Here is a 13,423-nt window from a genome sequence, read left to right as displayed (position 1 = left end):
TCTTGGAGTGCTTCCTCTACCCTGTGTGGCTCAATAGAGGAAACAAACGAGTAATGTTCACAAAAATGTGCAACACGAGATCTAGTGGTTACCCCCTTATGAATATCGCCGAGGATGGTGTCGACGGGGTGATCTCGTTGGATTGCTTGGTGGACTCTTGGGTGTGGCGGCCTTTGTTCCTCTTCCTCCTTGTCTTCCTTATTTGCATCTCCCCCTTGATTATTGCCATCATCTTGAGGTGGCTCATTTGATTGATCTTCTTCTTCATCAACTTGAGCTTCATCCTCATTTTGAGTCGGTGGAGATGCTTGCGTGGAGGAGGATGGTTGATCTTGTGCATTTGGAGGCTCTTCGGGTTTCTTAGGACACACATCCCCAATGGACATGTTCCTTAGTGCGATGCATGGAGCCTCTTCTTCACCTATCTCATCAAGATCAACTTGCTCTACTTGAGAGCCGTTAGTCTCATCAAACACAACGTCACATGAGACTTCAACTAGTCCAGTGGACTTGTTAAAGACCCTATATGCCTTTGTGTTTGAGTCATAACCGAGTAAAAAGCCTTCTACAGTCTTAGGAGCAATTTTAGATTTTCTACCTCTTTTAACAAGAATAAAGCATTTGCTACCAAAAACTCTAAAATATGAAATGTTGGGCTTTTTACCGGTTAGGAGTTCATATGATGTCTTCTTGAGGATTCGGTGAAGATACAACCGGTTGATGGCGTAGCAAGCAGTGTTGACCGCCTCCGCCCAAAACCGATCCGAAGTCTTGTATTCATCAAGCATGGTTCTCGCCATGTCCAATAGAGTTCTATTCTTCCTCTCCACTACACCATTTTGTTGTGGAGTGTAGGGAGAAGAGAACTCATGCTTGATTCCCTCCTCCTCAAGAAAGCCTTCAATTTGAGAGTTCTTGAACTCCGTCCCGTTGTCGCTTCTTATTTTCTTGATCCTTAAGCCGAACTCATTTTGAGCCCGTCTCAAGAATCCTTTTAAGGTCTCTTGGGTTTGAGATTTTTCCTGTAAAAAGAATACCCAAGTGAAGCGATAATAATCATCCACAATAACTAGACAGTACTTACTCCCGCCGATGCTTATGTAAGCGATCGGGCCGAATAGATCCATGTGCAGGAGCTCCAGTGGCCTGTCGGTCGTCATTATATTCTTATGTGGATGATGAGAGCCAACTTGCTTTCCTGCTTGGCATGCGCTACAAACCCTGTCTTTCTCAAAATGAACATTGGTTAGTCCTAAAATGTGCTCTCCCTTTAGAAGCTTATGAAGATTCTTCATCCCAACATGGGCTAGTCGGCGGTGCCAGAGCCAACCCATGTTAGTCTTAGCAATTAAGCAAGTGTCGAGTTCAGCTCTATCAAAATCTACCAAGTATAGCTGACCCTCTAACACTCCCTTAAATGCTATTGAATCATCATTTCTTCTAAAGACAGTGACACCTATATCAGTAAAAAGACAGTTGTAGCCCATTTGACATAATTGAGATACAGAAAGCAAATTGTAATCTAATGAATCAACAAGAAAAACATTTGAAATGGAATGGTCAGGTGAAATAGCAATTTTACCCAAACCTTTGACCAAACCTTGATTTCCATCCCCAAATGTGATCGCTCTTTGGGGATCTTGGTTTTTCTCATAGGAGGAGAACATCCTTTTCTCCCCTGTCATGTGGTTTGTGCACCCGCTGTCGAGTATCCAACTTGAGCCCCCGGATGCATAAACCTACAAAACAAGTTTAGTTCTTGACTTTAGGTACCCAAATGGTTTTGGGTCCTTTGGCATTAGACACAAGAACTTTGGGTACCCAAACACAAGTCTTTGACCCCTTGTGCTTGCCCCCAACATACTTGGCAACTACTTTGCCGGATTTGTTAGTCAAAACATAAGATGCATCAAAAGTTTTAAATGAAATATTATGATCATTTGATGCACTAGGAGTTTTCTTTCTAGGCAACTTAGAATGGGTTGGTTGCCTAGAGCTAGATGTCTCACCCTTATACATAAAAGCATGATTAGGTCCAGAGTGAGATTTCCTAGAATGAATTCTCCTAATTTTGCTCTCAGGATAACCGGCAGGGTACAAAATGTAACCCTCGTTATCCTGAGGCATGGGAGCCTTGCCCTTTACAAAATTAGACAATCTTTTAGGAGGGGCATTAAGTTTGACATTGTCTCCCCTTTGGAAGCCAATGCCATCCTTGATGCCAGGGCGTCTCCCATTATAAAGCATGGTACGAGCAAATTTAAATTTCTCATTTTCTAAGTTGTGCTCGGCAATTTTAGCATTTAGTTTTGCTATATGATCATTTTGTTGTTTAATTAAAGCCATATGATCATGAATAGCATTAACATCAATATCTCTACATCTAGTACAAATAGTGACATGCTCAATAGTAGATGTAGAAGGTTTGCAAGAATTAAGTTCAACAATCTTAGCATGAAGAATATCGTTTTTATCTCTAAGATCGGAAATTGTAACTTTGCAAACATCAAAATCTTTAGCCTTAGCAATTAAATTTTCATTTTCTACTCTAAGGCTAGCAAGAGAAATGTTCAATTCTTCAATCCTAGCAAGCAAATCATCATTATTATCTCTAGGATTGGGAGTTGAAACATTGCAAACATGTGAATCAACCTTAGTATTTAAACTAGCATTTTCATTCCTAAGGTTGTCAATCATCTCACGGCATGTGCTTAGCTCACTAGATAACTTTTCACATTTTTCAATTTCAAGAGCATAAGCCTTTTTAACCTTAACATGTTTCTTGTTTTCTTTAATTAAACAATCCTCTTGGGAATCCAAAAGGTCATCCTTTTCATGAATAGCACTAACTAATTCATTTAATTTTTCCTTTTGAGCTATGTTAAGGTTGGCAAAAAGGGAACGCAAATTATCCTCCTCATCACTAGCATTGTCATCACTAGAAGATTCATATTTAGTGGAGGAGTTAGATTTAACCTTTTTCCGTTTGCCATCCTTTGCCATGAGGCACTTGTGGCCGACGTTGGGGAAGAGGAGTCCCTTGGTGACGGCGATGTTAGCGGCGTCCTCGTCGTCGGAGGAGTCGCTTGAGCTTTCGTCGGAGTCCCACTCCCGACAAACATGGGCATCGCCGCCCTTCTTCTTGTAGTACCTCTTCTTCTCCTTTCTTCTTCCCTTCTTGTCGTCGCCTCGGTCACTGTCACTAGATATAGGACATTTAGCAATAAAATGACCGGGCTTACCACATTTGTAGCAAACTTTCTTGGAGCGGGACTTGTAGTCTTTCCCCCTCCTTTGCTTGAGGATTTGGCGGAAGCTTTTGATGACGAGCGCCATTTCCTCATTGTCGAGCTTGGAGGCGTCTATTGGTTGTCGACTTGGTGTAGACTCCTCCTTCTTGTCCTCCATCGCCTTGAATGCGACGGGTTGAGCCTCGGATGTAGATGGATCATCAAGCTCGTTGATCTTCCTCGAGCCTTCGATCATGCACTCAAAACTTACAAAATGCCCGATTACTTCCTCGGGGGTCATTTTAGTATATCTAGGATTACCACGAATTAATTGAACTTGAGTAGGGTTAAGAAAAATGAGAGATCTTAGAATAACCTTAACCATTTCGTGGTCGTCCCACTTTACGCTTCCGAGGTTGCGCACTTGGTTCACCAAGGTCTTGAGCCGGTTGTACATGTGTTGTGGCTCCTCCCCTTTGCGAAGCCGGAACCGACCGAGCTCCCCCTCGATCGTTTCCCGCTTGGTGATCTTGGTGAGCTCATCTCCCTCGTGCGCGGTTTTGAGCACATCCCAAACCTCCTTGGCGCTCTTCAACCCTTGCACTTTGTTATACTCTTCTCTACTTAAAGAGGCGAGTAGTATCGTTGTCGCTTGAGAGTTGAAGTGCTCGATTTGGGCCACCTCATCCTCATCATAATCCTTATCCCCTACGGATGGTACCTGTGCACCAAACTCAACAACATCCCATATACTTTTGTGGAGTGAGGTTAGATGAAATCGCATTAAATCACTCCACCTAGCATAATCTTCACCATCAAAAGTTGGTGGTTTGCCTAATGGGACGGAAAGTAAAGGTGCATGTTTAGAAATGCGAGGGTAGTGTAGGGGGATCTTACTAAACTTCTTACGCTCTTGGCGTTTAGAAGTTACGGAGGGCGCGTCGAAGCCGGAGGTTGATGTTGATGAGGTGTCGGTCTCGTAGTAGACCACTTTCCTCATCCTCTTTTGTTTGTTCCCACTCCGATGCGGCTTGTGGGAAGAAGATTTTTCCTTCTTCTCTTTGTGGTGAGAAGAAGATTTCTTCTCCTTCCCTTTGTTGGAGGAGCTCTTCTTCTTCTCCCTCCTCTTGGTGTGGGACTCTTCCGATGAAGTGCTCCCTTGGCTTGTAGTGGGCTTTTCGCCGGTCTCCATCTCCTTCTTGGCGTGATCTCCCGACATCACTTCGAGCGGTTAGGCTCTAATGAAGCACCGGGCTCCGATACCAATTGATAGTCGCCTAGAGGGGGGTGAATAGGGCGAAACTGAAATTTACAAATATAAACACAACTACAAGCCGGGGTTAGCGTTAGTAATAAAGAAACGAGTCCGCGAGAGAGGGCGCAAAACAAATCCCAAGCGAATAAGCAAGTGAGACACGGAGATTTGTTTTACCGAGGTTCGGTTCTTGCAAACCTACTCCCCGTTGAGGAGGCCACAAAGGCCGGGTCTCTTTCAACCCTTCCCTCTCTCAAACGGTCCCTCGGACCGAGTGAGCTTTTCTTCTTCTCAATCAAACGGGAACAAAACTTCCCGCAAGGGCCACCACACAATTGGTGCCTCTTGCCTTGGTTACAATTGAGTTTTGATCACAAGAACAAGTGAGAAAGAAAGAAAGCGATCCAAGCGCAAGAGCTCAAAAGAACACGGCAAATCTCTCTCGCTAGTCACTAAAGGCTTGAGTGGAATTGGAGAGGATTTGATCTCTTTGGTGTGTCTAGACTTGAATGCTAGAGCTCTTGTAGTAGTTGGGAGGTGGAAAACTTGGATGCAATGAATGGTGGGGTGGTTGGGGTATTTATAGCCCCAACCACCAAAAGTGGTCGTTGGGAGGCTGTCTGCTCGATGGCGCACCGGACAGTCCGGTGCACACCGGACAGTCCGGTGCCCCCTACCACGTCATCACTGCCGTTGGATTCTGACCGTTGGAGCTTCTGACTTGTGGGCCCGCCTGGGTGTCCGGTGCACACCGGACAGGTACTGTTTGCTGTCCAGTGTGCCAGTATGGGCGCGCCTGACATCTGCGCGCGCAGAGCGCGCATTAAATGTGCGGCAGAGAGCCGTTGGCGCGGAGGTAGCCGTTGCTCCGGAGTCGCACCGGACAGTCCGGTGCACACCGGACAGTCCGGTGAATTTTAGCGGACTACCCGTTGGAGTTTTCCCGAAGCTGGCGAGTTCCTGAGGCCGCTCCTCCTTGGCGCACCGGACACTGTCCGGTGTACACCGGACAGTCCGATGAATTATAGCGCGAGTGCCTCTGGAAATTCCCGAAGGTGGCGAGTTCAAGTTGGAGTCCTCTGGTGCACCGGACAGTCCGGTGCTCCCAGACCAGAGGGCCTTCGGTTCCCACTTTGCTCCTTTGTTGAACCCAAAACTTGGTCTTTTTATTGGCTGAGTGTGAACCTTTAGCACCTGTATAACTTATGCACTATGAGCAAACTTAGTTAGTCCAAGGATTTGTGTTGGGCAATTCAACCACCAAAATTATATAGGAACTAGGTGTAAGCCTAATTCCCTTTCAACGCGGCGATAATTTACTCGTCGGTCCAGGGACCCCCGGGTTCGAAACGCCGACACATATCTTGCAGTAAAACAAAATTTAGTATAAAAACATCATTAAGAAGTACCTTAGATGAAGAATCCCTGTAGATTATATGCTAAATCAGCAATTTAACCAAATATAAGTTGTCAAACAAAGAGGAAGCATAAATTAGCATTAAAATAAAGAGCTAAATTTAATAAAAAAATGTATAGACATTATTGTTACACATAACACAACTACCTTTTCCTGGAGCCTTTCTTTTTGCCGACCTCGCCGAGCTTGAATTCATTGCAATTTACAACTGCGGGGCAGCTAAATTTACAAGTAGTAAGCAGCAAAGCAAGCAGAAACTACAAGTAGCAACACGACCAATGCAACTACGCAAGCAACTAAGCCAACTAGCCAAAGCCAAGCAACCATGCAAGCAGCCGAAGCACTGTAGCAGGCTAGCAAGCAGCAAATAGAGCAAAGCAACTTAGCAAGCAGCCTGCAGCACGAGCATCGGAGCACAAGATTGTTTTCTCCAGTGGCGGAGCCGCGGAGTAGTGGAGCAATGTCAGGCGGCCGACCAACTCCCAACGGGCCAAGCAGGAAGGCAGAGGCAGGAAGCAGCAAGGCAAAGACGGGCTATGCTGTGCGTGCCTGTTGTTGGACTGAATAAGTTTTGCTCTTTTATTAGGCTGAGTTGAGGTATGACGTGAACCATACTTGGCCTTGGCCATAATGAGCCCTCTGCCCCTGGCCGAGAGGTGTTGAGCTATTTTGAAAAAAAAATATGTTTCAAATATCATGGTTCTGTAGATACTATAATATTTTTTGGTGTATTTAAAAATCCACTCCAACCCAAAGTTTTTCTATAATTACTCTTACACATATATACTAAATATCATGGTTTAAGATAATCATCACTTACACATATATACTAAATATCATGGTTTGAGATAATCATCAAACACGTATTGTTAAGAACGATATAAAAAATACAGTTCTATAGAGGGAGTACTACAGTCATGTCATGACATCTTAAAACTGTATTCCAGTACTACAGTCATGTCGTGACATCTTAAAACTGTATTCCAAAACCACGGTTTCGAAATACTTTCTTTCCAAACACTTGAGGCATCAAAACAACTCGGCATTGAGATAACAATATACCACGCAGGCTAATAGGTTAAAACTATTTTTGACGGTTTAATAGCCAGCCAGCCTGGGGTATTCTTGCGTAGGGCGCTCGTAAGTTACAAGAGTTACAATGCACTTCCAAAAAAATTCCAGATGGCATTTGCGGACAACAATAGTTGCAGGTAATATGCGTGAATGCTCTTTGATAACATTGAATCGAAACCACTTATTTCTGGAAGTACATTGGTTGGCCAGCTGGTGGTGCGTGCGGTGGAGCACCAGGGGGCATGCCATACTGTGGCCTCTGCTGTGAAGCCTGAAACGATACCGGCGGGGCACCTGAACTTGATCCAATAGCAGGATAGTAAGGCGTGGAGTTGGCCATTAATGGTGGGTTGGGGTACGCTGTCGATGCAGATGCAAAACCAGGGGCCTGCATGTTAGGGTTCCAAGCAGGCGGTTGTCCAACAGGAGTTGAAGCCGCCGTGCTTCCATAGAAAGGAGCAGCTGGTGCTGATGCAGGGTTCTGCCATGCCACTCCCGGAGAACTTATAACTGGCGCCTGTGCAGCAGCTTGCAGCTGCGCATTAGGGTCTGAAAGAGTGTAGTCTCTGCTTCTATCATCATGAGCCTGAATGCAAACAAATAGGCAGTTGGTTAGACCAAGGCAAAAGCATGCAATACTGAGAACAGGGAAAAAAAGATGTTGAGAAAGCGTACTTTGTCAAATTGCCTGAACAATAGGTACTCTTTTTTACTAAGTGAGCAGAATTCATTATTTATCAGTCTTGAACGATATATACTTAAATTATTTGCTAATTTACACAACCTGAAACTACAATTTATACCTTTACATTGAGATCAGTATGACGAGAGTATGACAGATGAAGCTTACAGTAACCACCATCATATATGCAGTGTCCCTCCAAAGCTTGTTTAGCAACGGCTGCAGTTGTTATATCTAAAAAAAGATTTTGCTAGTCAGATGACTATGTATTTGTCCATCAATATTAATGCTATAGTACCATGGCCAAGGGGGAAACAGAATTAGCAATACCACTTGCCCATAAAGAATAAATATTGAGATACTCTTGACTCCAGGGTCATAATGTCAGAAGTGTGGGTGAAAGAGTATTCAGAACTTCTTGTTTCATCAAAGCAGTACAATTACAGCTACACCACTAACCAGTACAAACAGCACCGAGCACCAATGAGATGAATGCAATTTGAATTATCATACTTTTTGAGATATTTATTTCAATAGGCTAGATAAGGCCCACAAATTAGATGTAAAGGTAAAGATGGTTTTGCAACAACAGAACCAATGATATAAAGGTGCAGACTATTGCTCTAATGCCCAACACATTAAACAGGTAAAGATACTTAATCAGGACCTTGACGTATGTCACAAGGGAAATGCAGTGATGACAAAATAAAAGTTTGAAGCAAGCCTCTAGTAAGAAAGAGAGTATTACTAAAAGCAACTCTATAGCTCTGGAAAGTTGCAGATGTCCATTTTAAGCCTTCACGAACTCCGACACCTCTCTGCTAAAGTTTCCAAACTTAGAAACTTATGATGCAAAAAGGGCGAAAATAACAGTATGACCGGTTTACTCATAAATGATGGGAGAGGGAGTTAGGAAGAGAGAAGGGAGGATATAAAAATCAGGAACAATAGAACATAAACACGGTACATTCTGAACCAAGTCTAAAAAAGAGCTATAAACTTCAATACTTTCAAACAGAGGGAGCAAGACATATAAAGTGCACTCAACTGTGTAAGCAAGTTACAGCGACGTGCCAATGCAATAAATTCAGTGTATCACAGTGTACCAAAGTCAAGAGCATATCCTGTTGGGCGTACTGGTGAGCATATACCTGGATATTGAATTAGAGCCTGCATTCCACCATTCTTCTCAAACATGGCAATTTTTTGAACAGCACCAAAAGCAGAAAACACCTGAAATTATCACATTAATGTAACTATACAGCTTGCTTTCATGTCAGCTCTTTATTTGAAATAAACAAAAGGTACTGGGTTATTCTTACAGTGTGCAGAACATCCACCGTCACAGCATATTGCATGTTCTCAATTGATGCTAAAAGTACATTGCTCTCAGGCTCCTTTATCTTCCCATCAGGGCCTACAGTGGGCTGCAAATTTTCCTTTAGAGTAAGAGCAACAAAAATTAAAAAGGGGGGAGGGGTGGGTTGGGGGGTGAAACATCATGAGATATGAACATATGAAGCATACCTGCACAATCCCCTCAATTGCTGTTTGGTTCACAGGAAGGTAAGGATTGGTGTAATCCCTGTTAAATCAACAAAATAGTATCACAATTCACAAGGGATAAATGGTTAATAAATAGCATAGCACTTAAAAAGATAATATCTTTTAAGCATTATCAATTGGAAGCCGCAAGACTTAGCTTATGCCACTTTCTAATACCTGCTGCGATGCGACTGAAATTTGATATTCAAATCCTTATGTGCAGAGAAGGTTATGCGCATGTGGCAGGCACTGATATGTTCTGGAAGTAAATATCTGAAAGGGAGTAAGTTGCATAAGTAATTTCATATTGGAGACCTGGTAATCCACAGTAGCAATTAGTAAAATCGTAAAATGCATTACTTGGGGATGCTTCTTCCATCCAATGAGTTTTTAGCTTCAAGAGCAGTTGGGGCATCAGTATACTGGATAAGTGCCTGTCAAAAGTCTGACCGTTAAGCTCAATGTAGAATAGAATAGTGTGTAAGCAAATTGGCAGAAGAACACATTACCTGGAAACCAGCTGCTTTCTCAAAAGTAGCTATCTTGTGAACAAATCCAAATGCCGAAAATACCTAAATTAGGCATGAACAATTGACAGACAATTGAGGATTAGCCTATCCCCAACCAAATCGCAGAATAACAAGGTGCAAGGTAAGGAAAGAACAGATGGGACACAACAGTGAATCGTGCTGGAGACATGAATTCACAAGGTAGCTACTATATATCAGAAAAATATGTAATACAGAGAAGAATTCCATGATAAAGCAGGATTCAACAAATAACAAACTTAATTAAAAAAGACGTTTATGAATCTTTTTTGAATCAGTGTTCAGAGAAGAATCCAATGCTGACTTTCTGGACTTCCTAAATCCTAATGATATTATATTTCTTGCCAGTAACCAGAATATACGTCCTAAATTAACAGAGTGCAATCAAGTGATCAACAGTAACGTTGCGCATTTTAAGATAAATTTTACTCAGTTTTTCAACAGATTGAAAGATATGGGTCTTATATCATTAATATGTCATATTAGGCAAAGATATACTTTGAAAAGATGCATAGCAACTGAAAAAGGTTTCCTGAGGAAAAATATTATTATCATCACCACAAATGTTCAATAAGAAACAAATAGATAATAATCATAATAATAAACAAAATAAATTTGTAGAGCCCAAGCAATGCAGGAAGCTGCTCAGCCTTTTAAGTGAATACAGTCATACATACATATAGGTACTAACACTTACCAAATGAATGACTTCTATGGTAACATCATTAGGCTGAACGCCTTCAAAAGTTACAAGTAGGACATTGCCAGAAGAATCCCCAGTGCCTTTATTGTTGGTAATTTCTTGCCTGTTTGAATATTGGATATAGACAGTTTTACCGCGAACTTGAGCAGGTTCTGAAGATGAAGCATAATAGGACACCATTGAAATTGCCTGGTTTTGATCTGCCTGAAAATGTGCATGTTGAAGGGACAACTGTAAGGAACACTGACTAAGCAGGAGATTCGAATAATATAGAACTAAAAACTCTGCAAGTGCAGCATACAGTCCACAACTTCAATTTTCTTGTAAAAAATTTGAAAAACAACTGCTACTGAAAAATATTTCATATTCTGCATAGAATAAAATATCTTTCTATAAGATGCCTTCCCTGAGGCCCCACATGATATTAAACAGATCTTATAAGTAACAACATGCCAGCTAGCACTTGATTCCATTGCTAGTAGTTAACATAATAATACTGATGCTGCAAATTATATATCAACTAGACCGGCATTTCATCCCTGGTTCTAGGATGAGGAGCAATCGCTTCTCCTCACCATGCTTAGATTCTAGGAAACACAAAGATTTTCGCGATTATTCGAGTCTCGCTTATTAGTTCAACAGGTGAACTGCTGATTCTATGACAAACAAAAATAATGTAGGCGTTTGGAGAAATTCTTGCTCATTTTCATCTATAAGCGGATTATAAGTGAAACCAAACACGCCCAACATTGGATACAAAGGAGCATTAGAAGATGAAGTTATCATATTCCTCCAAGTTTCATCCTCTTAAACTTCGCCACATTCATCATCACTCAGTAAAATATAATACAACTGTGCACTACTTCATAAAAATACAAAAAAGCTGAGAAAATTATGTGTTTCTCTAAATGTACACAGAGAATCAAGTAAACAAACAAAACCAGTTTTTTCTCTATACAATATCAGCATATCGTGTGTTCCATGAGAAAAATAGTGAATGATAGGACATGTGGGCTGGGCTGTGTGCCACTTATGATGAGTACAATCTCATCCAAATTCTAGCTTACATTAGATTGGACACAACATAGGAGTACTGAAAATCCATGTAAAATAATCACATTAAACCACAAAAAAAAGAAAAATGAACATTAATACCTTAGAATATCAAGCTAGAACAGCATATTCCAAATGCATGGCTTAAAGCCAAGGCATCTAATCTAATAGTGGCACTGTTGTTGTAAGTTGGCACCTCATCTGTAATAGTATACAGCTGTGAAAACAGCAGTCCAACCTAAAAGTTTGATGAAATAATACTAACTACTCCCAACCAGCACCCTGACATCAAACAAAAAACATCTCAATAGATGAGATTAAGGGGTTGTTTGGTTTCTAGGGACTAATTCTTAGTGCCTCCATTTTATTCCATTTTAGTCCCTAAATTACCAAATACGGAAACTAAAATTCTGTTTTAGTTTCCGTATCTAACAATTTAGGGACAAAAATGGAATAAAATAAACTAAAAATTAGTCCCTAGAAACCAAACACCCCCTAAATATCATGAATTACCTAAATCATGATCTAAGACATGTCCCACAGGAAACCTAGTACCTGACGCATATTGCTTATGCTTATAGTTTACCACTATGAACACCATGAAACAGTACAATCACTATGCAATGGTGCAATCAGTAGATGCAATCTCTACAAGGTTATTAAAACGATAAAACATTGAAACGCTCATGGGTGAAGTTTTGACTTTTAAACATTTAAACAAAGTTTAAACGCAGTTTTAAACAACATAGGAAAAATACCAATATATCATAATTTCAGACAATAACATGAAGTCAAATACCAAAAGTTAGTGGCTTACCAAAAACTTCCCCATGAGCCGGATTGGACCCAAAAGTAACTAACAGATTGGGCCCAAAAGTAGCTAATGGTGTAAAACGCTGTGTTTTACAGTTTAGAACGCCAAAACTAAAATGTTGTTTCAACCTCTAATTAGAGTTTTGACCTTTAAACGTAGTTTTAATAACATTGAATCTCTAACACCTAAATCGACAATCGCGAATTCCTCGTAATCTCAGTCATCTCTACAGAAGCCACCGCAAATCGCTACCGACATCACAATCGATCCGAGAAGGAGGAAGTCGAGCAGGGAGCAGGGGCTTACAAACTCGACGAATGCCTGGTTACGGTTGGCGCCGACGTTGCACATGGTGTTTACGACCCTGCCGAAGGGTTTGCAGAGCTCGACGAGCTCCTCCTCGGTGCATTCCCACGGCATGTTCCGCAGGTGCAGCACCTTGGACGGCGTCTGCGTGTACCGAAATTGCGTCGCTGACCCGGACGGCATCGTTGCTTGGGTCGGCTTCCTCTCCGGAGACCGGGCAAGCGGGCGGTAGTGGCACTGCAGCTAGGGTTAGGGTTTGGTGGGTTTTCGTATCGCGGCACGGGGTGCAGCCGATTCGAGGGAGGAAGAAACCGAGCACGTTGCTGAGGAGGGAGACGGGGTTGGCCTATTGGGGAAATGGGGGGTGGGGGATGGGGCTGGCTTGGGCTGCGCTTCGTGACCGTGGTTCCAATCCAGAAGGTGACGATGATGATTGGTGAGGGCATGAGGCGCATCCGGCGAGCGGTCGAGAGGGCGCGCGTGTGGCCCCACGTGTAAGCGACAACTAGTGCGGCTATTTCCTATACAACAAAGCCGGTCCAAAACCACGTTGCCTAGCCTATCCACGTCACCATCTAAAATTGCAGTCGTTGGATCACGCATCGACGTATGACGAAACATCCTACCCTGCGACGCCCGCGAAGCTTCCAGATCTCTCCCAGAGCTCCCATTACCATGGGTGCCCGCAACTACACCACCTCCCTCCCCCCCGCGCCAGTGGAGATGGTCGGCGCTCCGTGTCCCCTCCTCCCTAGCAAAGTAGCCATGTTGTTGTGCGCCCCCGTTCGGTCGTCTC

The 13,423-nt window shown here is 42.6% G+C and overlaps 1 protein-coding gene across 5 annotated transcripts; it reads right to left on the bottom strand.

The window, feature by feature from the left end:
* Positions 1 to 6,751: 6,751 nt before the first annotated feature.
* On the bottom strand, positions 6,752 to 13,127 carry LOC103653473 (polypyrimidine tract-binding protein homolog 1). 5 transcript variants are annotated; one of them, XR_004857780.1, is made up of 11 exons: positions 12,628 to 13,127; positions 10,449 to 10,658; positions 9,713 to 9,775; positions 9,564 to 9,637; positions 9,381 to 9,476; positions 9,186 to 9,243; positions 8,981 to 9,085; positions 8,810 to 8,891; positions 8,407 to 8,476; positions 7,780 to 7,892; positions 6,752 to 7,562 (listed from the first exon to the last, which is right to left on the bottom strand). XR_004857780.1 is itself a non-coding variant. In XM_008680365.3 (10 exons), exons 1-10 carry the CDS (start codon positions 12,808 to 12,810, stop codon positions 7,158 to 7,160), a joined length of 1,401 nt encoding a protein of 466 aa, XP_008678587.1. In that variant the 5' UTR covers positions 12,811 to 13,127; the 3' UTR covers positions 6,752 to 7,157. The 5 variants fall into 5 exon arrangements, 3 of the variants coding, with proteins under 3 accessions (XP_008678587.1, XP_008678588.1, XP_020408159.1); XR_004857781.1 differs by having other exon boundaries at positions 6,948 to 7,562; positions 7,827 to 7,892; XM_008680365.3 differs by lacking the exon at positions 8,407 to 8,476 and having other exon boundaries at positions 8,981 to 9,097.
* Between the last annotated feature and the right edge of the window lie 296 nt (positions 13,128 to 13,423).

Source organism: Zea mays, chromosome 4, assembly GCF_902167145.1.
Source record: "Zea mays cultivar B73 chromosome 4, Zm-B73-REFERENCE-NAM-5.0, whole genome shotgun sequence".
NCBI lineage: Eukaryota > Viridiplantae > Streptophyta > Magnoliopsida > Poales > Poaceae > Zea > Zea mays.
This window is presented reverse-complemented; position numbering and strand designations above follow the sequence as displayed.